The 23473-nt window shown below is 47.3% G+C and overlaps 2 protein-coding genes across 2 annotated transcripts; both read right to left on the bottom strand.

The window, feature by feature from the left end:
* Nucleotides 1-1053: 1053 nt before the first annotated feature.
* HOXB5 (homeobox B5) lies at nucleotides 1054-2967 on the bottom strand. The gene is made up of 2 exons (XM_053965130.1): nucleotides 2418-2967; nucleotides 1054-1324 (listed from the first exon to the last, which is right to left on the bottom strand). The coding sequence occupies exons 1-2, from the start codon at nucleotides 2965-2967 to the stop codon at nucleotides 1077-1079; spliced, it is 798 nt and encodes a 265-aa protein (XP_053821105.1). The 3' UTR covers nucleotides 1054-1076.
* Nucleotides 2968-6518: 3551 nt separating this feature from the next.
* On the bottom strand, nucleotides 6519-9451 carry HOXB6 (homeobox B6). Its single transcript, XM_053965131.1, has 2 exons — nucleotides 9004-9451; nucleotides 6519-6781 (listed from the first exon to the last, which is right to left on the bottom strand). Exons 1-2 carry the CDS (start codon nucleotides 9416-9418, stop codon nucleotides 6522-6524), a joined length of 675 nt encoding a protein of 224 aa, XP_053821106.1. The 5' UTR covers nucleotides 9419-9451; the 3' UTR covers nucleotides 6519-6521.
* Between the last annotated feature and the right edge of the window lie 14022 nt (nucleotides 9452-23473).

The following is a 23473-nucleotide window of genomic DNA, read 5'->3' as shown; positions in this document are numbered from 1 at the left end:
GAAATATTTCGAAATATTTACAAACATCAGAGCACTCCAGCGTCGCTCTTCGGTTTTATATAATTTTTTTTTTTGGGGGGTATTTTTTTTTTCTTTTTTTTTTTTTTTTTTTTTTTTTTTAGTTATTCATTATCGTTATTATTTATTATTATTATTATCAATTTTTAATAGTGAAGTTCACCCACGTCTAAGAGTACGCCTTGGAATTAGGCTGGGATTAGAAATCCCGGCCTGGAGTTTGGACTAAAACACAGACTGGACAATTTTAAGACAGAAAGATACAAGAGCTGCTTCTTTTTTTTTTTTTTCTTTTTTTTTTTTTTTCATTTTTTCCTATTTTTTTTTCCATTTTTGTTGGGTTTTTTAAAGACTTTTTTTTTTTTCTGCGACTGTAGTGCAGGAACCCCCGATTTTCTCTTAGGCAGAGAAAAACTCACCCAAGTGCAGAAAACTCGGAAAAAAAAAGGGGGAGGGGAAAAAATTAAAAAAAAAAATAAAATCCCAGGAAATAAACAAACAACCCTATCTGTCCTGGATTTATAAATAAGTTATAACATTCAGCGGGCTCACAGAACACATGCTAGCTTTCCAGAGAGCATCAAGAGAGCACGGACACAGACATTTAGAAGAACAACGAGAGCAGGAGGAGCATCTGGAAATAAAATTTAATCTTTTTTTTTTTTAAAACAAACAAAAAAAAAAAAAAAAAAAAAAAAAAACTTGCAAAAGAGAACACGCCACGAGCTCAGTCCTGGGATAAACGGTACCACCAGGAGCTGGATTTTAGGATAAATCAACCACAGAAGGTGCCTCAGTGTACAGTACTCCGAAACTAAAGATCTGCGGCCGTTTATTTAATTATTTCATCATTATTTCATCATTCACTCCTTTTTTTGTGTCGTTGTTGATGCGTTTTTTTGGTTTTTTTTTTTTTTTTTTTTTTTTTAATTTTTTTTTTTTTTTCCTCTCCCGCCTCTTCTTCTTCCTTTTCCCCATTTTTTTTTTTTTTTTCCTGCTTTTCCTGCCCGGTTTGCTCCCGGAGGAGGAGGAGGAGGAGGAGGAGGAGGAGGAGGATTTCAGGGCTGGAAGGCGCTGCCCGCCGAGGCCAGGCTCATGCTTTTCAGTTTGTTATCCTTCTTCCACTTCATGCGCCGGTTCTGGAACCAGATTTTGATCTGGCGCTCGGAGAGGCAGAGAGCGTGAGCGATCTCTATTCTCCTCCTGCGGGTGAGATATCTGTTGAAGTGGAATTCCTTTTCCAACTCCAGGGTCTGGTAGCGAGTGTACGCTGTCCTCGCCCTCTTCCCGTCTGGTCCAGTCATGTCTGGATAACACGGACAACAGCGGGGTTTGCGTTTGCTCTTTCTGCGTGCATTTCATCCATTTTTCATCCAGTTTTGTTGGGTTTTTTTTTTTTTTTTTAATTTTAAGGCTATTTTTCGCGCTTTTTTTTTTTCCCCTCAATATATATATATATATTTTTTTTAATAGTGGAAAGCAGCGAATTGCCCCCCAAATAACAGCACCCCCCTCCTCTCTCTCCTTTTTTCTCCCACACGTGTAAAACCCCCCCAAACCCTCCAGGCCCGACATTCCCCACTCGATATCCATAATTTAACCGGGGAAGCGAGCTCTGGGAATCTCTGCTTTTTTTTTTTTTTTAATTATTTTATTTTTTTTTTTCCCCCCCGCTGCCGCCTGGGTGTTCCCGGGGCTCTTGGCAGGTTTTAGTGCCGCTCTTTTCTCCAGCAGAAAACCGGGAATGGAGCGCAGAGAGGGGGGCTGGGGAGGGGGTGGCTCTTCCTCCCCGCGCGTCTCCTGGCGATTTTGGGGGTTTGTCAAGGGCACATCGGCAGGAATAAAGCCAGAAAATCAGAGCAGGACGGGGCTGCGAGCCCCATCTGCGCCTCGAGTGCCATTTTAATGGGCAATTCTTCCCTTTCCACCCCCCCCCAAGGAACACCCCCCCTCGCCTCAATTTTTGAATTACCTTCTCCCACCGCCCGCACGGTGCTGAGAGCTTGGGGAAAAAAGCGCCGCTTTGGCGGCCAGGAGAGCGAAACTAAAATCAAATCCCCCCCCACCACCACAAACACACAGACACAGAGACCCCCCCGTTTCCAGGCGCCAGAGGCAGATCCAGAGCGAGAAATACAAAAGCAATAAATAGCTGCGATTCTGATCAAAGCGCCTCCGCGGAATAAAAGGAAGGAGAGAGAGAGAAAGAGAAAAGGAAAAAAAAAAAAAAAAAAAAAGGAGTGGGGTTGGGGGGGTGGGGAGAGAAAAAAAAAAGGGGGAAAAAAGAGAAAGAAAGAGCAGAGAAAAAGAGCGAGGCGGCGGTGGGGCGAGGTGGGGGGGGTGGGGGTGTGCGGCAGAAAATAAACAAGCACAAGGACGGAAAAAAGAAGTAGCTGTACCATGGCTAATGTGAAGTTTCCTCATCCAAGGGAATATCTGAGGTGCCTGCCCTTCTGTCGCTGCCGTGGAGGTCGCGATGGGCTCTGCCTGCGCTCGGGGGATGCTGCTGCTTATTGGAGTGCCCTCGTCGGCTCCCGAGGACGCGCTGGTCTCGTCTAGTTCTGTGAAATTTGTGTTGGCGCTGCTGGCAGCAGGAGCCTGCTCGGAGGGGGACGGGGCGGGTTTGCCTCCGTGGCTCTCGCTGTTGGAGCAGGGCAGGGAGTCGGGAGAAGATAAGGAGCAGCTGGACGCCTGTCTAAACCTGCTCTCCTGAGCTGGAGAAGGGAAACCGCGGGAGCTCTCGCCCACAGCCCCAAAGTGACTGGAGGAGGCTGAGCGGTTGATGCTAAGGTCCATCCCATTGTAGTTGTAGCCATAAGAGCTGGAATGCATGGTGCTTGAATCTCTGTAAGAACCGTTCATGGAACTGCCGGTCCCATAATTTAGTAACTGATAGTCGGGGCCATTTGGGTAGCGCCCTGAGAACGAGTTTACAAAGTAAGAGCTCATTTGGGTTATTTTGGAGGGCTTGATTTGTGGCTCGTGGTCGTTATAACCCCGTGCTTGACGATTTATGATGTATTAATGAATTATAGCGATGCACTGTACTTCGTTTTTGCTATGTATGCGGCCAAATATGGGGGGAGGGTGGGGGGTGCGTTTGGGCGTCACGTGCTTTTGTTGACCAGTCGTAAATTCTCACTGATGACCTCAAGAGGTAATTCATGCTCTATGGTTACAAATAATGACGAGCGCGGAGCCGTTTTAGGCCCAAAGTCGCCCCCAAATCCGCCGCCGCCATCGCCCCCCGCCTGGGCGGAGCGCGCCACCTGCCGGCCGCGCCGCCGCACCGCAGCTTTCTGCGGTCCCCCCTCCTCCGCTTGTCTCTTTCCCCTTCCAAAAAAAAAAAACCCAAAAAAAAACACCAAAAGAAACCCCAAAAATCCCCGTCGCCCCCGCTTTGGTTCCGCTCGGTTTTGATGTCTTTTAAAAGAAAAAAAAAAAAAAAAAAAAAAAAACGCGCACTCACAGAAAAAGGAAAAAAAAGGCAAAAAAATCGCGGTGCGCAGCGAGCGAGGAGAGGGTGCGGAGCGTCCTGCGGGGCCGGGCGCCCCCGGGCTCGGGGTCTTCCCGGAGAACTCTTGGGTTCGTGGCGTTGGAAAAGCGCTGGAGAAGTTCGGGAGGAGGTTTTGGGTGCCTGCGAGGCCTCTGCGGGTGTCCGGAGTTGGAAGGGGTGAAGAGGAGCTGCGGGTAATTTGATTTTGGGGTGGTTTCTCCGCCGTTGTTTGGCCAGGAAAAGTCGAGGTTCCTTCAGCCCGGAGCTCGCACCTTAATTCTGGAGGAGGGGGGAAAAAAGAAAAAATACTGGAGGGGGGAAAAAACGGGTGTGAGAAAGGAAAAAGAGGCGAAATCCGGCCGCTGGGAATGGTTGACAAGGTTCCTTTTTAGGATGTTCCTGCTCCTGAGCATTTCCACGTCCTCTCTGAGCCTTGAGCTGCGTGGGTTTTCCTTCCCGTTTGTTGACCTGCAAGGAACATCGGGCAGCAAAAGCGCTCGGAAACTGGGGAAAACGTTGGGAAAGAGCTTGGATTTTTAGGCATTACTTCCCTTTTTTTCCTCTGCTTCTTCTCTTTTCTCTGCCTCTCTCCTTTTTCTCCTTTTCTCTGTCTCTTTTTTTTTTTTTTTAATTATTATTTTTCTTTTTTTTTTTTTTTTTTCCTTCCTCCTTCCAAGGCAGTTCAGGAATTTCATGTGCTCGCCTGCAACTCGTTGGGAATTATGCGCCATATTGAAAGTGACATATAATTATAATAATTACGGGCAATGAAAAGCGTGGCAATAATAGTAAATGTCCTACAGCTGTGAAGCTTCTGCATGAATTGATTTTAAAAGTGGCTGGCATTAAAAGCGGCTCGTGGCGCGGGGGGGACGCGCTCCCACCCAGGGGCTTCTGGTGGCCACGAGATTCTCCCTGCTCGCCCTTTTCCCCCCCCGCCCTCCCCCGCGCACATTCCCAAAAGCGGCCGCGCTTCCAGCCCTAAATCCCCCAGCAGATTAAAAAAAAAAAAGCGCCTCTGCTCTCATTCCATTCCCCCGAAATCAGGGAAAAAGTTGGAGATTTCGCAAGAAAATTCCTCGCGGAGGAGCACGAAACCTTCCCCGTCCCATCCCCAGCCAAGCCACTCGCAAGAGAAAATAAAAACCCGCCCTTTCCAAACACCTTAACTCAGAATTTCCCCACTTTTTTTTTTCCCCTCTCAGTTTAAACGGGCGCTCACTGCGAGGTAAATTCCTCGGAAATCTGACTTTTTTTTTTTTTATTTTTAAATTTCTTTTTTTTTAGATTTTTTTTTTTTTTTTTTTTTTTTTGCGCCACGTTTTCTCTTTGATTTGGGGGCACGGGGCTCGGGAGCAGATGTTGGAAAGATGCTGGGCAAATGTTAGGTATCTTTGGTAGACAAATGAGAGCCCGGGTGTTTTTTTTTTTTTTTGCCCGTTTCCTTGATTTATTATGGAGATGGGATGGCGTTTCGTCATAACTCTTTGTACTGTAACAATAAAAAGAAAAAAAAAAAAGAGAGAGAAAGAGAGAGAGAGAGCGGTGCTAAAGGCAGAAATGTCAGCCAGGAAACGCTGGGGGTGAAAGGGTTTCCATTTCAGCTCAGAGCCAAAAAAAAAAAAAAAAAAAAAAATCAGGGGGAAAATCAGATTTTTGTGTCCTCTGGAAGCGCCGCGCGCTCGGGGTTGAGTGTCCGGGCAGATCGGGAGTTTTGGCAGCCAGAGGGGAGCGAAAATCTCCTTTTCGCCCCCCCTGCGCCTCAAGAATCCCCCTGGAAAAGGGAAAAAACAATCGAGAGAAACCCAGCGCTAATAATGACAGGGGAGGGGTTGTGCGGGTGAGATCGAAGACTTGGCTTTTATTAGAGAATTCCATGTTCATACCTAAGACAAACTCCAAACACAACACGTACAAAAATTAATAAAATAGAACTTTCTGTCGTTGTTCTTCTTTTTTTTTTTTTTCTCCCCTTTTTTCCACCACTTTTTTTTTTTTTTTTTTTTTTTTTAGCCTTGTAGGTAGTACTCGTTCTTTCAGTAGATTTGTTTTTTTTATTTTCCCCTTTTAAAAATAAAAAAGAAAAAGGCAAAAAAAAAAAAAATCCAAAAAAAAAAAAAAAACCAAACCAAACACCCCAAAACTAATTACAAAGAACCTCAGGGTTTGATTAATTTACCAAAGGAGTCAAAAAAAAATTAAAACAAAATTTAAAAAAAAGAAAAACAACCCAACTTATGCCAACCGTGCATGAAACATTTTTACAAAATTAGGACAATAAACACCCCAAATGACATATATTGCAGCACTTCCATTAAATACAAGAGTTAGCAGATTACTAACAGTGACACCAAGGGTAGAAACACGGCTAGGAGTCCTTTTTTTTTTTCTTTTTTTATCTTTTTTTTTTTTTTTTGCCCCCTTTTCTCTCTTTCCCTTTCTTTCCCTCCTCCTCTCTCTCCACTTTTTAATTATTCTTGTTATTATTATTATTATTATTATTCCGTTCCGTGGATTGGGGGGGGGTGCGGAGCGGGAGGCAAAGGGAGGTGTGGGAAAAGCAAAAAAAAAAATCCAAAACGCGACTAGAAGCCTGATTTTTTTTTTTTTTTAATGTGTGTGGGTTTTGTTTTTTTTTTTTTTTGTTGTTGTTGTTTGTTTGTTTCTGGACAAAAAAAAAAAAAAAATCCTTGGGAATTCGAGTCCGGGGCTTTGGTAGCCCAAACTTTGTGGCTGTGGCCGCTGCTGTGGGGGCTTGTCCCACCAAGGAGCGGGATTTTCCTCCCCCCAGCCCACACCGCCCTCATCCTCTCTCCCCTCCCTACATCTCAATTTTTTTATCGCTTTTTCCGCCTTTTCAATAACTTTTTTTTTTTTGCTGTTGTTGCCGCTATTTTTCTCTCTCTCTGTGTTTTTTTTTTTTTTTTAATTTTGCGTTGTTGCTGTCGTCGGATTTTTTTGGGTTTTTTTTTCCAATTTTTAAATTTTTTTTTTTTTTCTCCGTAATTCACTCCGCCGCTTTCTCCTCCTCCTCCTCGGCGCTGAGCTGCGAGGAGCTGAGCAGTTTGTTCTCCTTTTTCCACTTCATGCGGCGGTTCTGGAACCAGATTTTGATCTGGCGCTCGGTCAGGCACAGCGCGTGGGCGATCTCGATGCGCCTCCTCCTCGTCAGGTACCGGTTGAAGTGGAATTCCTTCTCCAGCTCCAGCGTTTGGTACCGGGTGTAGGTCTGGCGGCCCCGGCGGCCGCTGGGCCCGAAGGAAGAACCTGGAACAGCAGCGGAAAGCGGGGGGGAGAGGAAAAAAAAAAAAAAAAATTAAAATATGTCGTTTAAAAAAAAAAAAAATTGGGGATAAAACAATATAGGGAATGGGAATGAAAAAATAGCGTGGGGGGATAGGGGGGAAATAGGGAAAATTGGAGGGGAATAAGGAGGAATAGGGAAAATTGGGGGAAATGGGGAAAATTAGGGGGGAGATAGGGAGGAATAGGGAAAATAGAGGGAAATTTGAGGGGAGATAGGGAGGAATAGGGAAAATCGAGGGGAAATTGAGGGGGAATAGGGAGGAATAGGGAAAATTGGGGAAAATGGGGAAAATTAGGGGGGAGATAGGGAGGAATAGGGAAATTTGAGGGGAAATTGGGGGAAATAAGGAAAATAGAGGGAAAATTGAGGGGGAATAGGGAGGAATAGGGAAAATTGGGGGAAATTGGGAAAATTAGGGGGGAGATAGGGAGGAATAGGGAAAATTAGGGGGGAAACAGGGAGGAATAGGGAAAATTGAGGGGAAATCGAGGGGAAATTGGGGGAAATAGGGAGGAATAGGGAAAATAGAGGGGAAATTGAGGGGAAATAGGGAGGAATAGGGAAAATTGGGGGGAAATGGGGGAAATAGGGGGGAAAATATGGGGAAAGGAAGAAAAGGGGGGGAAATAGAAAAAAAAGAGGGGGAAAAGAGGGGGAAATAGAAGAAAATGGGGGGAAATAGAAGAAAATGGGGGGAAATAGGGGAAAAGAGGGGGAAATAGAAGAAAACGGGGGGAAATAGGGGAAAATAGGGGGGAACAAGGGGAAAATAGGGGGCAATAAGGGGCAACTGGGGGAAATGGGGGGAAATAAGATGAAATAGGGATAAATAGGGGGAAAATAGGGGGAATAAGAAGAAATAGGGGGGAAATAGGGGAAATAAGAGGAAATAGGGGGAAATAAGGGGGAATAGGGGGAAATAAGAGGAAATAGGGGGAAATAAGGGGGAATAGGGGGAAATAAGAGGAAGTAGAGGGAAATAGGGGGAAGTAAAGGGAAATAGGGGGAAATAGGGGAGGGGTGAAGGGGCAACGCGAGGTTGATTTTTGGGATGGTTCGGGGGGGCGGGGGGGGGTCGGGCCCGCGCCTTCCCAGAGCTCTGCGCAGCTCCAGGAGAAGCGCTCGGAGCGTCCCGGCCGGGCAGGGGGGGTTAAGGCCGGGCTTTGGGCAGACGGACAAGGCCAGATCCATCTTATTCCGGGATGAGGGATCGCAAGGTGCTCTCGGCTCTCCCCCCACCCCCCCTCCCCGCTCCCCGCGTTCCACCCTGCCGGCAAAGCCGTAATAGATCGGGGCATTTAAGCAATAATGAAGTGAATCGATCTGCCCAAAGTCCGCATTAAAGAGGACACAACACTCGATGTCCCCGCGCTAATGGACATCAATTTGGAACTTAAAAGGCAACAAATGCATCTAAACATGGGCAAGGAGAGCGGGGAGGCTTTTATTATTTTTCTTTTTCTTCCCCCCCTCCTCTCTCCCCCCATTTATCTGATTTTTTAAAGAGTATTATTATAATTCGGATTGAGGAAACAGCACTTAAAGAAGTCGTATATCACCGGGGAGGGGGGGGAAAAATTGAGGAAACTCCTCCCCAGGCAGACTTTTCATTAGATGCGAGCCGCATTAAAAATGCAACCGTCTGCCTTCAAATATTTAAACACTTTTTATATCATTTAATTCTGCCTCGGAGAGAGAGAGAGAGAGAGAGAGAGAGAGGGAGAGGGAGCTGCGTGGGGGCTGTGTGTGTAAAGTCATCCAGATCTGATTTAGAAAAGATATCTCCCTGTGCGTGTGGGGCAGAGACAGAGACAAATCGCTGTAGCTGAGTGACACGCGAACTGGAATGTGGCAAAAAAAGGGGGAAAAAAGAGGGGAAAAAAAAAAAAAAAAAAAAGGAGGGAGGGGGGCAGAAATTCAGAAATTCAGTTTTGGGGTTGAAACGTTCCTAGCTTGGGGTGGAGGGGGGAGGGTGGGAAATCTTGGAGCGCTGGGAAGTTTTGGTGCGTGTTTGGAGCCTCTCACGTCCGCCCAAGTTCCCCCGCTGGAAGTTTGGGCTCGAAAAGTGAACCTTCCTCCTGCTTCCCTCGCTCGCTCTCTCTCTCTCTCTCCCTGGCGGTAACAAATAAGAAAAGGGGGGGAGGAGATTGATGCATTTATTTCTGTAAAAGAGTAAACTCACTATTGCAAGAGTTCATCCGCTGCATCCAGGGGTAAACCGGCGCGGAACACTTTTGCTCCTCGCTCTCTCCGAACACACTTTTGCTCTGCGCGCAGTCCGACTTGCGCGCCTCGGGGCCGAAGGAGGGCACCTCGTCCAGGCTGGGAGGGGCGCACGCAGGGTCCTTCTCCCTGAAAAACCCGCCGGCCCCATAGTCACAGGCGGAGCCGCGGCCGCCGAACGCTGCGTTGCTCTGCTGGTAGTAAGGAGAGGAGGTGTAGCCCTTGTCCTGCACGCCCGTGGCTCCATAGGTGCTGGGGTAGTGCCTCAGAGGATCCGCGTAGCCCGAGGGATACAGCGGGATCTGTCCCAGGAAGGGCTCCTGCCCCGCCGCCAGGCTCACCGGGAAGGTCGAGTTGACAAAATAAGAACTCATCGGAAAAGAGGAGAGAGAGAGAGAGATCCCCCCCTTTTTTTTTTTTTTTTTCCGCCTTTTTTTTTCCTTTTTTTTTTTTTTTTTTTCCTTTTTTTTTTTTTTTCCTCTGCGTGTGCGTGTGTGTGTGTGTGTGTGCGCGCGTGCCGTCCTTTTTTTGCCCGGGCTTTATGATTTGTTGTGTTTTATAGTCCAAGTGGTTTAGCTATTAGTGGTATATCGGAGATTGGGTTTTAGCTGAAGGGAGATGGCGTGGTGCCAGCGAGGGACACAAGGAAATACAACCATCTGATCACGGGCTGACCAATAGCAGGCGCCTGAGGTTGCAAAATAGCACCCATGAGGAGCTGAGATTGCACCAGGGACCCCCAAGAACAAACCGTCCACCCCCTTTTTCCCTCCCTTTTAAACAGCAGAAAGGCACCCCCTTAACCAAATATATAATATCTGCCGAAAGAAGCGTTCTCCCGGCGTGCTGCGAGCTTCATAAATAAATAAACGTGTGGTCCCCCCCTCCTCCTCCTCCTCCTCCTCCTCCTCCTCCTCGCCCTCCCCTCTTCCTCTCCCTCCCCCGGAGCTCGGCGCGGGGGTGCGGTGCGAGCGCCGAAATCTCTCTATTTACAGCCCAAAAAAACCCCCGCGCTGGGATCCCCGCCGGAGCCGTGCGGAGAAGGGGGAAAAAGAGAGAAAGAACAGAGAAAAAAAAAAAAAATTTAAAAAAACAAAGTTAATTACTCGCGCTCGGCAAACTTTAACCCCTGGCGTTTGCGAATCGCCCTGAAATGTCCGAGCGCTCCGCGCGGAGTTCGGCGGAGCAGGGTGGGGAAAGGGGGCAGAAAAAGGAAATTAAAAGTTTTTCCTTTTTTTTTTTTTTTTTTGCGCCAAGTTCGCAGGGAGGGGAGCCCCGCGCCGGGGGCTGAGTCAGGCTCGCTCCGGCAGGAGAAATCGCTTTTGACAACTTCACGCGCTCCGCGCTGGGCTAATTAGCGTCAATTAGCACTCCCCTCTCCGCAGGGCTCGAGCCCGAGCCCCGCTCTGCGCCTTCCCGCTTTTCTCGGTGCCGCAAAAGCTCCGCGATTCGGGAGAAACACGGAAAATGGAAATATTTCCTTTCTCCTCCGGCCCAAGCCCGCTCTCCTCCGGCGGCCGGCACCGCATTGTGCCCTCTTGCGTTTTTTTGTTAATACCAGACCCGCGCCCGACCTTTTATGGCTAAAAAAGAGCCCTGGGTGAGGGTGAAAAGCGGAGTTTTATCGATCCTTCCCCGCGCGGAGCGTGCGGGGGGGGGGTTCAGGAGAGCAGAGCCTGGAGGTGCGCAGGGTCCGCGCCCCCCCGCCCTCCGAGCCCGTCCGCACCACAAAACACCGATTTTTGCCCCTTTAAACCCCCGCAAAAGGTAGCGCAGAAAGTCCCCGTCCCCCTGAAAGCTCCACTTTGCTCTGTTTTTTTTAATTCTCTTTTTTGTTGTTGTTGTTTTGCTTCGCCCGGATTTCCTCGCTTGGCTCTACCTGCGCATCCCCCCCTGAGCTCCGCGCTGGCTCAAGGTGGGGTTGAAGCTCCTCTCGCCGCTTTTTTTTTTTTTTTAATTTGCCTTTTTTTTTTTGGCTTTTCAAGGGGGAAAATCAAAGTCACAGCAGCAGAAAGACGCGGCCAAAAGACAAAAAAAAAAAAAAAAAAAAAAAAAAAAAGGTAAAAAAATGAAAATAAAAGGAAAAAAAAGGGGGGGGAAAGGAAAAGGAAAAAAAGGAAAAGGAAAAAAAGGAAAAGAAAAAAGGAAATTTAAAAAAAATGAAAATAAAAAGAAAAAAGGAAAAGAAAAATAGGAAAAGAAAAAGGAAAAAAGGCAAAGAAAAAGAAAAAAAGGGAAAGAAAATCCACCTAAATGAAGCCCAGCACCATCCCCCCGATCAGCAGCGTTTTATCAAGGGGTTGTTTCCTGTCCGAATTTGTAACCATCTGTCTGTCGGGGCTGAAATACCTCGAAATCTGTGAGTTGTGCGCGCCACAAATCTAGAATTACAACATCTTCCACGGCGGCCGCGGAGCTGCCAGCGCGGCTGCCCCTGCCAGGGGCTGGAGCGCCTCCGAAAAGCGGGATCTTATTACGAGCTAATTTATTTGAAACCTCGTGTTTACAGCGGCAAAGCCAAGATTGTTCCATGCCACGGCTGCGAGGAACATCCCGGGCCGCGACGTAATGCTCAGAATTCCAGGAAATAACACGCAGAGGAAGTGGTTTTCCATCCGCCACCCCCCACCCCGCTCCCGCGCTGATATCTCCGATATTTGTTCGTGCAGAGTTTCCCCTTTTTGTGTGCGGAATGGACCCAAAGTTGCGAGGGTTAAAAAACAAAATTAAAAAAAAAAAAAGGGAAAAATTAAAAAAAATTATATATATATATATATATAGGTTGAGAGGGAGCGATGAGTAGAGAAGAAGAGGGGGGAAAAAAAAAGAGGGGAAAAAAGGAAAATAAATTAAAAAAAAAAAAAAAAGCTGAAGAGCTCTGCAGGAGCAGGGGCGGTTCGTGCGTTTGATGAGTTGCGCAATTTCGGTGGCTCTGCAAAAAGCCGGCGATTATCAGGCGCGAGCAGCCCCCGCATGCAAATTGTTTTGGGGCAGAGAAATGGGATGTCCTGCTCGCCCAGCTCGTGAGGAACAGCAACCCACCGGAAAAAAAAAAAAATTAAAAATAAATGTTTGCCCTCGTGTTTTTCCGCCACTCCTGGCCATTGCTCGGCAAATAAATCCCTCGGAATAGTTTGGGGAAGCATAAAAAAATAGGGAAAAAATTTAAAATCTCCCAGCCGCAGCTCGCGGCGCTGCTCGTTAGGATAATTTGTGGCCGAATGGGGCTCTTTGCAGGGCGTTTTTGGTGGGGTTTTTTTTTGGTTTTAAAAGAAAATAAAACCGCGCTAATTGAAGCTGGCCGCTCGCTAATTGCGCGTTGCTGACATCTCTGGAGATTAAAATAATAAAAAAAAAAAAATCTTTTTTCTCACTCGACCCTCTCCATGCTTATTCGGGGCAGGAAAAGAGGCAAACTTGACTCCTAAGGTGGGAAAAAAAAAAAAAAAAAACACCGAAACCCCCAAAGCCTGTCATAGTTTTCATCTTCCCGAGGGTCAGGCCCGCGGTGTAATTGATTTGCCACCTATGATACATTTAAATTCGAGCAGGGGTCTTAAAGCGCACTAAATCTCCCGGAATTGAGCGCTCGGCTCAGGGGTGGTTTCAATTCCCTGTCCGAGGGCTTTAAAGGCGCAATTTAAAATTTAAACCGCCGGCTCAGTCCCGAGTAAATGTGGATTTGGCCAATTTTTATTTATTTTGGACGCCTCCGCCGCCCCAGCTCAGGCGGGAGGGAGCAACTTCAGTAGCCCTGGAGTTAAGCCGGGCTTTGAGGGCGCCCAGGGGCTCGTTCTTAATCAGAATTTGGCCTCATATTAAAAAAAAAAAAAAAAAAAAAAAAAAAAAAAAAAAAAAAAAAAAAACACCCCAAAATTCCAGGCGCGAGGTTTACAAAGACGGAGCAATAAACTGGGAAGGGGGCTCGTCTTTAATCAGATTTTGGCTTCATCTTTTAGAAAAAAAAACAAAATCCAGGGACGAGGTCTGCAGAGAAGGAGCAATAAACTGGGGAGGGGGCTCGTCTTTAATCAGATTTTGGGCTCGTCTTTTAGAAAAAAAAACAAAATCCAGGCGCGAGGTCTGCAGGGAAGGAGCAATAAACTGGGGAGGGGGCTCGTCTTTAATCAGATTTTGGCCTCATGTCCTCACAACCCCCCCCCCCCCAAAATTCCAGGCGCGAGGTCTGCAAGGAAGGAGCAATAAACTGGGGAGGGGGCTCGCCTTTAATCAGATTTTGGCTTCATCTTTTAGAAAAAAAAACAAAATCCAGGGACGAGGTCTGCAGAGAAGGAGCAATAAACTGGGGAGGGGGCTCGTCTTTAATCAGATTTTGGGCTCGTCTTTTAGAAAAAAAAACAAAATCCAGGCGCGAGGTCTGCAGGGAAGGAGCAATAAACTGGGGAGGGGGCTCGTCTTTAATCAGATTTTGGCCTCATGTCCTCACAACCCCCCCCCCCCCCAAAATTCCAGGCGCGAGGTCTGCAAGGAAGGAGCAATAAACTGGGGAGGGGGCTCGCCTTTAATCAGATTTTGGCCTGATTTCCTAAAAAAACCAAAACCCCAAAATCCAGGCGCGAGGTCTGCAGGGAAGGAGCAATAAACTGGGAAGGGGGCTCGTCTTTAATCAGATTTTGGCCTCATCTTTTAGAAAAAAACCCAAAATCTAGGCAAGGTCTGCAAGGAAGGAGCAATAAACTGGAGATGGGGCTCGTCTTTAATCAGATTTTGGCCTCATCTTTTAGAAAAAAACCCAAAATCTAGGCAAGGTCTGCAAGGAAGGAGCAATAAACTGGAGATGGGGCTCGTCTTTAATCAGATTTTGGCCTCATCTTTTAGAAAAAACCCCAAATTCCAGGCGCGAGGTCTGCAAGGAAGGAGCAATAAACTGGGGACGGGGTTCGTCTTTAATCAGATTTTTGCCTCATCTTTTCGAAAAAACCCAAAATCTAGGCAAGGTCTGCAAGGAAGGAGCAATAAACTGGGGAGGGGGCTCGTCTTTAATCAGATTTTGGCCTCATCTTTTTTAAAAAAAACAAATTCCAGGCGCGAGGTCTGCAGGGAAGGAGCGATAAAGGGTGGACGGGGCTCGCCTTTAATCAGATTTTGGTCTCATATTTTCAAAAAAACCCAAATTCCAGGCGCGAGGTCTGCAAGGAAGGAGCAATAAACTGAGGAGGGGGCTCGTCTTTAATCAGATTTTGGCCTCATATTTTCAAAAAAAACCCAAATTCCAGGCGCGAGGTCTGCAGGGAAGGAGCGATAAAGCGGGGCGGCGGCAGAAGGTGCAAGGACAGATTTCCCCCTCCTGACAGACATCGCTCCAGCGCCAGGGCATAAATAAAGATAAAGAGAAGTATTTCGGGGATGGACAAGTTTTTCTGTCGCGTGCTTTTCCTGGCCAGCAGCCCCAGCAGCGCAGAGGGATGAGGGGATTAAAACAACACCCAAATATTTCGCCAGGCCAGCAGAACAGAGCGTGGCTTGTGCGAAAGCTGGAGCCGGCGGCGCTGGAAAAGTTCCGTGCGGTTGGTTCCAATAAAAGAAAAAAAAAAATGAAACTCTCTCTTTTTTTTTTTTTTTTTTTTTTTAATTTTTTTTCCCCTTTTATTTTTTCACGGGGAGCTGGAATTCCCGACCCTTCTGAAGTGAGAACGCAGCGGGGGTTTCCCCACCGAGGGACTTATTGCGGCCATAAAGTCAAGCCAAGAGCACGAAAACAGTTGAAAAAACCCCTTGTTCTTGGAACTCAGACATAGAAAACCATTGGCAGCCGCTCAGCCTGCCCTGTAATGCTCCTGCACACCCAAAATCGCTTCGGAAAATAAACCCGAGCTGCGGGCTCGGACTGTTTAAAACAATGAGCCCCGAAGGTGTTAAAAAAAAAAAATAAAAAAAAAAAAAAATCGCCTCTCTCCCAGCGCAAAACCGCCTGGAACTTAATTTCCAGCAATTTAAGTTTAATTTACCTGACTTCCCGTGCAGTGCATAATAACCTTGTTAATGGCAGCCTTGAAAAGAAGCAATAATCATCTAGCATTGTTCCATTAAGGAGCGCGGCTAATTATTAACAAGAAAATCAAAACTAAACCAGGGAGGGAGCAGGGGACACTGAGGGAACCCAAACGCGCCCAGCCCCGAATATTTCCGCGGAAGGAGCTCCTGGGAGGGGAGCGGGGGTGAAATGAAGTGGGGAGAAGGGGAGGGAGAGGCGACACGGGTCTGGTGCGATGTGGAATTACAGCATGGAACAACTTCACTGCTGCTCCCGGCAGAAACTTGGGATTTTTTTTTTTTTTTTTTTTCCCCTCCTTTTTCTGTTTTTTTTTTTTTTTCGGGTTTTTTTTTTTTTTTTTTTTAGAGTTTCCCCCAGCACCCCAGAGCCTCCGAGCGTGGCATTTTCTGGGGGAAAACCAGAATTATTGCAGACCTCGCCAGTTGCCAGGAAACTGCGGGGCAGGAGGAGAAAACGAGAAGGGAGAGAACAAGCGGGAGGGAGGGAGGGCGAGAGGAACCTTTTAAAATAACAGGCGCGCATTGTCCCTACAGTAACTTAAAAGTGACCCCTCGTCTGCCCCCGTCCCCAGCAACCCCCTCAGCCCCCCCGGACCCCTCCCGGCCCGAGCCCGGCCCGGCCACTGCGAGCCAGAAGGGAATCAAAGCTCCTCTGCCTGGCATTTTATTGCATTTTATTGCATTTTATTGCATCGCTTTATTGCCTTTCATTGCGGATTATTTATCTTTAGTCCTTCTTTTTTTTTTCATTTTATTTCATTCCCTTGCGTTTTATTTATTTGTATTTCATTTTCTCTCATTTTATCGCATCTAATTGCGTTTATTTCATTTTTTTCTCGTTTTATTTCATTTTATTGCATTTATTTCTTTTTATTTCATTTTATTGCATTTATTTCTTTTTATTTCATTGAATTTCATTTATTTCGCTTAATTTCATTTATTTCACTTAATTTCATTTATTTCATTTCATTCTGTTTCATTTTATTTCTCCTTATTTGGTTTTTTTTTTCCTCATTTCATTTCATTTTATTTCCTTTTTTTTTTTTCTATTTCCCCCCCCCCCTTTTTCTTTTAATGACGAGCTGCCACACCTCCCCCTCCCCCGCACCGCGTTCCTCCGCACTCCGCGCTCCGCCAGCGCGCACTCTGCGCGCCCCGAGGGCGGATTTGGGTCTCTTCAGACAGAAACACGCCTCGGCAACCACCCGAACCCCCCCCAAAAATCCGAATTTCCCCCGCGGTGCGAGGCGGAAGAACCGCGGTGAAACCCGCGGGGGTCCCGGCCGAGGTGAAAGCTCCCGGGGGGGTGGGAGGGAGGCGAGGCCAGCCGGGGTGGGACCCCCCGGGAGGGGGCTCGGGGCTGGGGGAGCCCCCCGGGAACCCCCAGGAGCCCCCGGGAACCCCCGGGAACCCCCGGGAACCCCCGGGAGCCGCCGGGAGCCCCCCGGGAACCCCCGGGAACCCCCGGGAGCCGCCGGGAGCCGCCGGGAGCCACCGGGAGCCGCCGGGAGCCCCCCGGGAACCCCCGGGAGCCGCCGGGAGCCCCCCGGGAACCCCCGGGAGCCACCGGAAGCCCCCCGGGAGCCGCCGGGAGCCCCCCGGGAACCCCCGGGAGCCGCCGGGAGCCACCGGGAGCCGCCGGGAACCCCCGGGAGACCCCCGGAGACCCCCGGGAACCCCCGGGAGCCACCGGGAGCCCCCCGGGAACCCCCGGGAGCCACCGGGAGCCGCCGGGAGCCACCGGGAGCCGCCGGGAACCCCCGGGAGACCCCCGGGAGACCCCCGGGAACCGCCGGGAGCCACCGGGAGCCCCCCGGGAGCCGCCGGGAGCCCCCCGGGAGCCGCCGGGAGCCCCCCGGGAGCCGCCGGCCGCCGCCGCCGACGGTAGATGGCAGCAGACGGCGCGGAATGGGCGAGCACCGGGGGGCCCCGAGGGAGCTTTAATTTCCCTTTTATTTCCCTTTTCTTCCTCTTTAATTTCCCTTTTCTCTCCCTTTTCTTTCTCTTTTATATTCCTTTAATTTCCCTTTTCTTACCCTTTTCTTACCCTTTTATTTCCCTTTTCTCTCCTTTTTCTTTCCCTTTTATTTCCCTTTTCTTACCCTTTTCTTTCCCTTTAATTTCCCTTTTCTTTCCCTTTTCTTTCCCTTTAATTTCCCTTTTCTGCCCATTTTCTTTCCCTTTAATTTCCCTTTTCTTCCCCTTTTCCTTTCCTTTTCTTCCCCTTTTCTCTCCCTTTTCTTCCCCTTTTCTTCCCCTTTTCTCTCCCTTTTCTTCCCCTTTAATTTCCCTTTTCTTCCCCTTTTCTTCCCCTTTTCTTTCCCTTTTCTTCCCCTTTATTTCCCTTTTCTTTCCCTTTTCTTCCCCTTTTCTTCCCCTTTTCCCCAACCGCGCCATCGGGGTGGACACCGCGGGGACCGTCCAGCAGCGACACCCCCAAATAATCACACACAGCCGCCAACCCCGCGGGGAAATGGCCAAAAAAAAAAAAAAAAAAAAACCCTTTCGGGTTCCACAAGTGGTTGCCCACGCGAGGTGTGGAAGAACCGACAGAAAAGCGCCGTTCCTGCCTCCAATGATTTTGCTTTTTTCATCCCTTTACCCGAACAGGAGAAAACCAAAAACCACCAGAGGGAAAAGCTCGGGGGGAAAGGGGAGAGCACGAGGTTGAACCCGCGGCGGATTTTTTTCACCCCCCACCCCGCCTCCCCTCGGCCGGTGATTGATGAAAAATGTAACAGGTTCGGGGGAGAAATAGCTTTTAAAAATGTCTTTGTGTCTCGCCATCATTTACCCTCTTGCACCCAATATTCCGGCGCGGCGGGCTCGGCCCAGATAAATCGGCGCGTCATAAAATGGTTTTATGCTGAAATAATGAATCTCCTCTTACTCCGGCGCGCTCTCTCATTATCGTATTTAACAATCACCTCGTCACCTCGTTCATACAAATGTTTCAAAACCCACCCTTGAAACATCGAGTGGGGAGGGGAAAAAAAAAAAATTAAATTAAATGAGATTTACACCGACATCACCTCCGGATAAAGATTTCCCGTCGGGAAGGGCGAGGTTCGGGGCGCGGGGTGCGGAAGGGAGAGCGCGATTTGCGCCGAACCTGGCGAGGAGCAGCCCCGGCACAGCGCGGGGCCGGAACCCGACCCTAAAGCCGCGTTAGAGCTGCAGAACGCAATTAAAATCCAAGGAGCTTTATTGCTTCCCAACGTCAGCTTCATTTGGGAGTTGGGGAGAGAGAAAAAAAAAAAAAATTAAAATGAGAGCGCTGCGCCCTGGGCTGACTTCATTCTTATTTTTTTTTTTTCTCTCCTCCTTTTTTTTTTTTTTCTCCTTCCCCCTCCCTTTTTTTGTTTGGGTTTTTTGTTGTTGTCGTTGTTTTGGTTTGTTTTTTTTTTTTTCTTTTAACACTGATTTTTCAGGTTTCCTCGAGCTGCCCTCTCTCCTCGAAGAATAAACCACCCACACAACAGCGACCCTGGAGAGCGACGCAAAACCCCAGCCCCGGCTCCCGCGGAAACTCGGCCAAATTCCTGGGCTCGCCTCGAGACGACAAAACTGGCACGGGATTCTGCCAGGGGGAGGGAAAAAAAAAAAAACAAAAAAAAAACCAACAAAAAAACCAAACCCAACCAAATCAAACGCCACAAGTGCCCACAAAGGGCTCGGTGATTTTCGAGGCAGTGTGTAAAATCCTCGGCAGCTGCTCAAAGCCTTCCCTGCACGCCGGCTCTCTCAGGTGACCTTCCAAAGCTTCCTCTTCATCCCTCCCAGCCCCTTCTTGCTTTTGCTTCCTATTTCCTATTTCTTTTCGTCATTTGCCCTCCCGTTTTCTTTCCTCCTTCTCTTTTTCCCCCTTTTTTTTTTTTTTTTTTTTTTCATTATTTCTTCCTTTCCTCCTCTCGGTTTCTTTCTTTCCCCTTTTTTTCATCACCTTTATTTCTCTCGATTGATTCCCCCCCTTTTTTTCCCACCTTTATTTCTCTCGATTGATTCCCCCCCTTTTTTTCCCCACCTTTATTTCTCTCGATTGATTTTCCCACCTTTATTTCTCTCGATTGATTCCCCCCCTTTTTTCCCACCTTTATTTCTCTCGATTGATTCCCCCCCTTTTTTTCCCCACCTTTATTTCTCTCGATTGATTTTCCCACCTTTATTTCTCTCGGTTTCTTTCTTTCCCCTTTTTTCCCACCTTTATTTCTCTCGATTGATTCCCCCCCTTTTTTTCCCCACCTTTATTTCTCTCGATTGATTTTTCCACCTTTATTTCTCTCGGTTTCTTTCTTTCCCCTTTTTTCCCACCTTTATTTCTCTCGATTGATTTCCCCCCTTTTTTCCCCACCTTTATTTCTCTCGATTGATTTTTCTTCCCTTTTTTTTTTTTTCCACCTTTATTTCTGTCGCCCTCCTCTCTTTTCCTCGCCTCTAATCTCCGCGCTTTTTTTGTTATTTTTCCGCCCGAAATTGCCGCTTAAACAGATTTCCAAAACCTTTAATTCCTCCCTTCCTTCTTCACCACCCCACCCTTTTTTCATCCCCCCCCTTCACCACCTCCTCCCCAGGCAGGAGGAGATGGGGATGAAACAGGAAAAAAAAAACCACCAAAAAACCAGAAAAAAGCATCTCGACAAATCCATTTTTTCATTGGAAAACAATACCGAATCCATATATATATATATATATATATTTACACATATCATAATAAATGAAGAGAAACGGATTCTTCCCTTACCTTTTGACGTCCTTTTCTGTGGCATGAGTGGGAATTTTGGGGCGGGAGAGATAAGCCTGGGCTTATCTGTTGGCTGACAAATATTGTCCCAACCTGAGAGCCGTCCATCGCCCCTCGGGCTCCTGAGAGCTTCTGGCATTTTTCTGGCACTCGCCCGGAAAAAGGAGCAACTTCCCCCTCTGCAAAAACCGCTCCTGGTGCACAGTCCCCTCTGCCTTTCCATTATTTCTGAGATTCCCCCAAAAAAAATAAAAATTAAAAATAATAATAATAATAATAAAGCAGCGGGGAAGGTGAAGGGCGGGGGGAGTGGGATTAAAAAAAATAATAATAAAAAAATTTAAAAAAATATTTTTAAAATACCCCAAAAAATTATGATAATAACGGGAAAAAAAAAATTTTTTTGAAAAAATTGGCTAGAAGTGTTTGGAAGGCGCGGGGAGCGGAGGGGGGAGCCCGGGGGTGCGTGGGGCTGCGCGGCCCCCCCTCCCCTCTGCCCTGCTTTAGCCCTGCCGAGCTTACACACAAAAGTAAAAAAATGTAAAGCGAGAGGGCGAGAGCCCTATAGAGGACACTGATCCGACCCAAGGTGCAGCGGACAGAAGAATGGTGCAATATAACCACATGGGAAATAATAAAAAGTTCATGTTCACGGTTAGCAGTCCACATGACCGGCTCTGGCCAATCCCAGAACCCAGCCACTCATAAAGTTCTATCACAAAGTTGTAAATTTTCATAAAACAACAAGGAATTTATTGCATTTCTTCATGACCGGTTTAACAGCAGTCTTTTTCTTAGCCGCCATCTTTTTTTTTTTTTTAATTATTTTTATTTTTAATTTTTTTTTTTTAAACAAAAATAAAATTTAAAAAAAAAATCAAAAAGGGGGTGAGGGATTTTTTTTTTTAAATTTTTTACCCCCCCCCCCTCACCCCATGCCTGGCTTGGATATGGGGGGGGGGCGTTGGGGAGAAAAAAAAAAAGGAATAACGCCTGATATTCCCGAACAATAAACCCCCCCCAGAATAAAGAACTGGATGGATGGAAATGGGGAAAAGCGCAGTAAAACGGTGGCGTCCGCCGCCGTTTTGGGCTCATTTCCCTTTTTTTGGGGGGGTCACAACTGGGAGCTTTTAGGCTGAAAGAGGCAATCGGGGGCTTTGGGGGGGGGGGGAAATAAAGGCAAGAAAAGCCGCGGGCGGAGCGGGCGCGGCGCTTGGGGGGCTCCAAACCCCCCCCCGGGACCCCCGCCCTGTCCCCTCGGTGTCGCCAGGGCGGGATTTTGGGGATTTTGGGGTGCCCTGGCCACCCCCCCGGCTCAGCCCTGCCCGATCCAAGCCCGCCTTTGCCTTTTTTCCCGGGAATTCGCCTCAATTCCCGCTCCCCCCCCCCACCCCCCAAAACGCAGAGCTCCGGTCGGGGGGGGGGGCAGCTCCAGCCGAGCCCCCCCCCCGCTCCGGGAGCAGAGAAAATTCTGGAATCGCTTCTAATTTTTATTTATTTCATCCCCCCCCACACACACCCCGGGCCCAGCTCGGCTCTGCTGGGATCAAAAGGGATTTTCATTTTCCCCCCCCCCCTTGGGTTTTCCCTGGATTTTCCCCCTCCAGACGGGAATTTCGGGAAAATCTAAATTTGGATTGCCGGAATTAAGGGCCAGCAGCGACTCTGGGGGCGCGCGCGTCCCTGACGTGGCGCCGGATTTTTTTTGGGGGGGGGTGGGGGGGGGGGGAGGAGAAGAAAAAAAAAAATTAAAATTAAAAAAATTAAATAAAGCATCCTCGAGGATGCGGCGGGGCACGAAATCATCTGGGGTGGTGGGAGGCGAGAAAGGAGCGAGGCGAGAAAGGGAGGAAGGGGAAGGTTCTCCCCCGAATAATTTGGGCTTTATTTTTTAAATTATTATTTTGATTTTTACCTTTTTTGTTTTGGTTTTTTTTTTTTTTCTCCCCAAATTCCCTTCCCTCCGCCCAGGACAATCCCGCGGAGCCTCCGCGCCTTTGTGCGCAGCGGAAATAAATAAATAAATCAACAAAAAAATAAAAAAAAAAATAAAAGCGGGGAGGGGGAGAGCGAGGCCGAGGCGCAAGTGCTTAAATTTACTCGCCTTTTGTTTTGCCTTGTTGATTTTTTTAATTTTTTTCTTCTTCTTCTTCTTCTTCTTCCCCCGCGTTTAATTACTTTAATTTATTTTATGCGCGCTTTGATGCTCGGCGTTATTTGGTGCTAATGAAAGAGTTCCAGTCCGCAGCAAAGTAATTGAAGGGCGGAGGGAGAACCTTAAAAAGAAAATAATAAATAAATAAAAGGGCCAAAGGCGCGGCGGAATGGATCGGGTTGGTGCAAATTAATTCGGAGAAGAAGAGAATTAAAGCGAGGAGAGGAGAGATTATTTGGGGCCGTTCCGGGTTCTTTAAATGCCTTTATTTTTATTTTGTTTTTTTTTTTTTTTTTCCCCGCTTTTGCCTTCCTCAGAAATAATCCCAGCGCATCCACAGAGGGGAGAGAGCCCAGCCCGCATTTCCAGAGCCCCGAAAATCAATTATTTCTCGGGATAGTCGCCAAATCTACTGAAAAAGCACCGAGATCTCGGGTGGATCGGCCGCCCCAAAGAGAAGGAGAGAAATTGGGGTGATAAATCGGGGTAAAAGGAGATTTCATCGCGTTTATTTCAAAGCCATTCCCAAAGATCGTGCTGGGTTTTTTTTTTTTTGTGTGTGTTTTTAACAAGCCAAAGAGGGAGGCACCCAACGCGCTGTAGATTGTTGGAGATCTCCTTTTTATTTCGAAGAATAATAATCACAGACGAAGGAAAATAATAATAATAATAATAATAATTAATAATAACAACAACAAAAAAAAAAAAGCAGCGCGCCGCCATTAAATAATTTGCTACTTTGATATACAACATTTGACGTAGCACAATATTAATTCCTCTGCTTTTTCTCTTTTTTTTTTTTTATTTTTAATTTTTTTTCCCCTTTTTTCCCCCCCCCCCCCCCGTAGAGGCTCGAACAACAAAGGTAAAAATATCCACAGACAAAAGAGCATCGCAAGGAGAAAAGAACCACAGAGGTTACAGGGAGGAAGGAGGAATAATAATTCATATTATGTACAGGACTCTACGCGCTAAATGTAATTTGCATTCAGGCTTTCGGGTCACATTTTCTAAATTAAAGGTGCTAAACACGACCACGTTACTTCATATCCCACCCACCTTCCCCCCCCCCCCCCCAAAAAAAACAAACAAAAAACCCAAAAAACCCCAATTAAAAGTACACAGCGAAGTACAAATTACAGCGATTTACAAATTACTGCTGCTAGAGGAAGGCTCACATAGAAAAAAATGTCTCTATCCTGACTCTAAAGCCACATTTAATAGGTAGATATTCTATTGTACAAAAAGAAAAAAAAAAAATCACCCGAACCAAAGAAGAGACTCTAATATAGGTAGTATTTTTTCTTTCTCAGTGTCATCAAACACGACGTATCACTCCTAGGGGTTTAATGATGGATGCGTTTATCGTTTATTTTTATATCTAGTCCTTTTTTTTGTTGTTGTTGTTGCTTTTTGACGCGTATTTTTGCGTCCCTCCTCCCTTTTTTTTTTTTTTTTTTTTTTTAATTTTTTCCCTTCTCTCGCTTCCCCGCATCCATCCACCTCTCTCCCCTT

Source organism: Vidua chalybeata, chromosome 26 (assembly GCF_026979565.1).
Source record: "Vidua chalybeata isolate OUT-0048 chromosome 26, bVidCha1 merged haplotype, whole genome shotgun sequence".
In the NCBI taxonomy this organism is placed as follows: domain Eukaryota; kingdom Metazoa; phylum Chordata; class Aves; order Passeriformes; family Viduidae; genus Vidua; species Vidua chalybeata.
The sequence above is the reverse complement of the archived record's forward strand: the minus strand, read 5'-3'. Positions and strand labels throughout refer to the sequence as shown.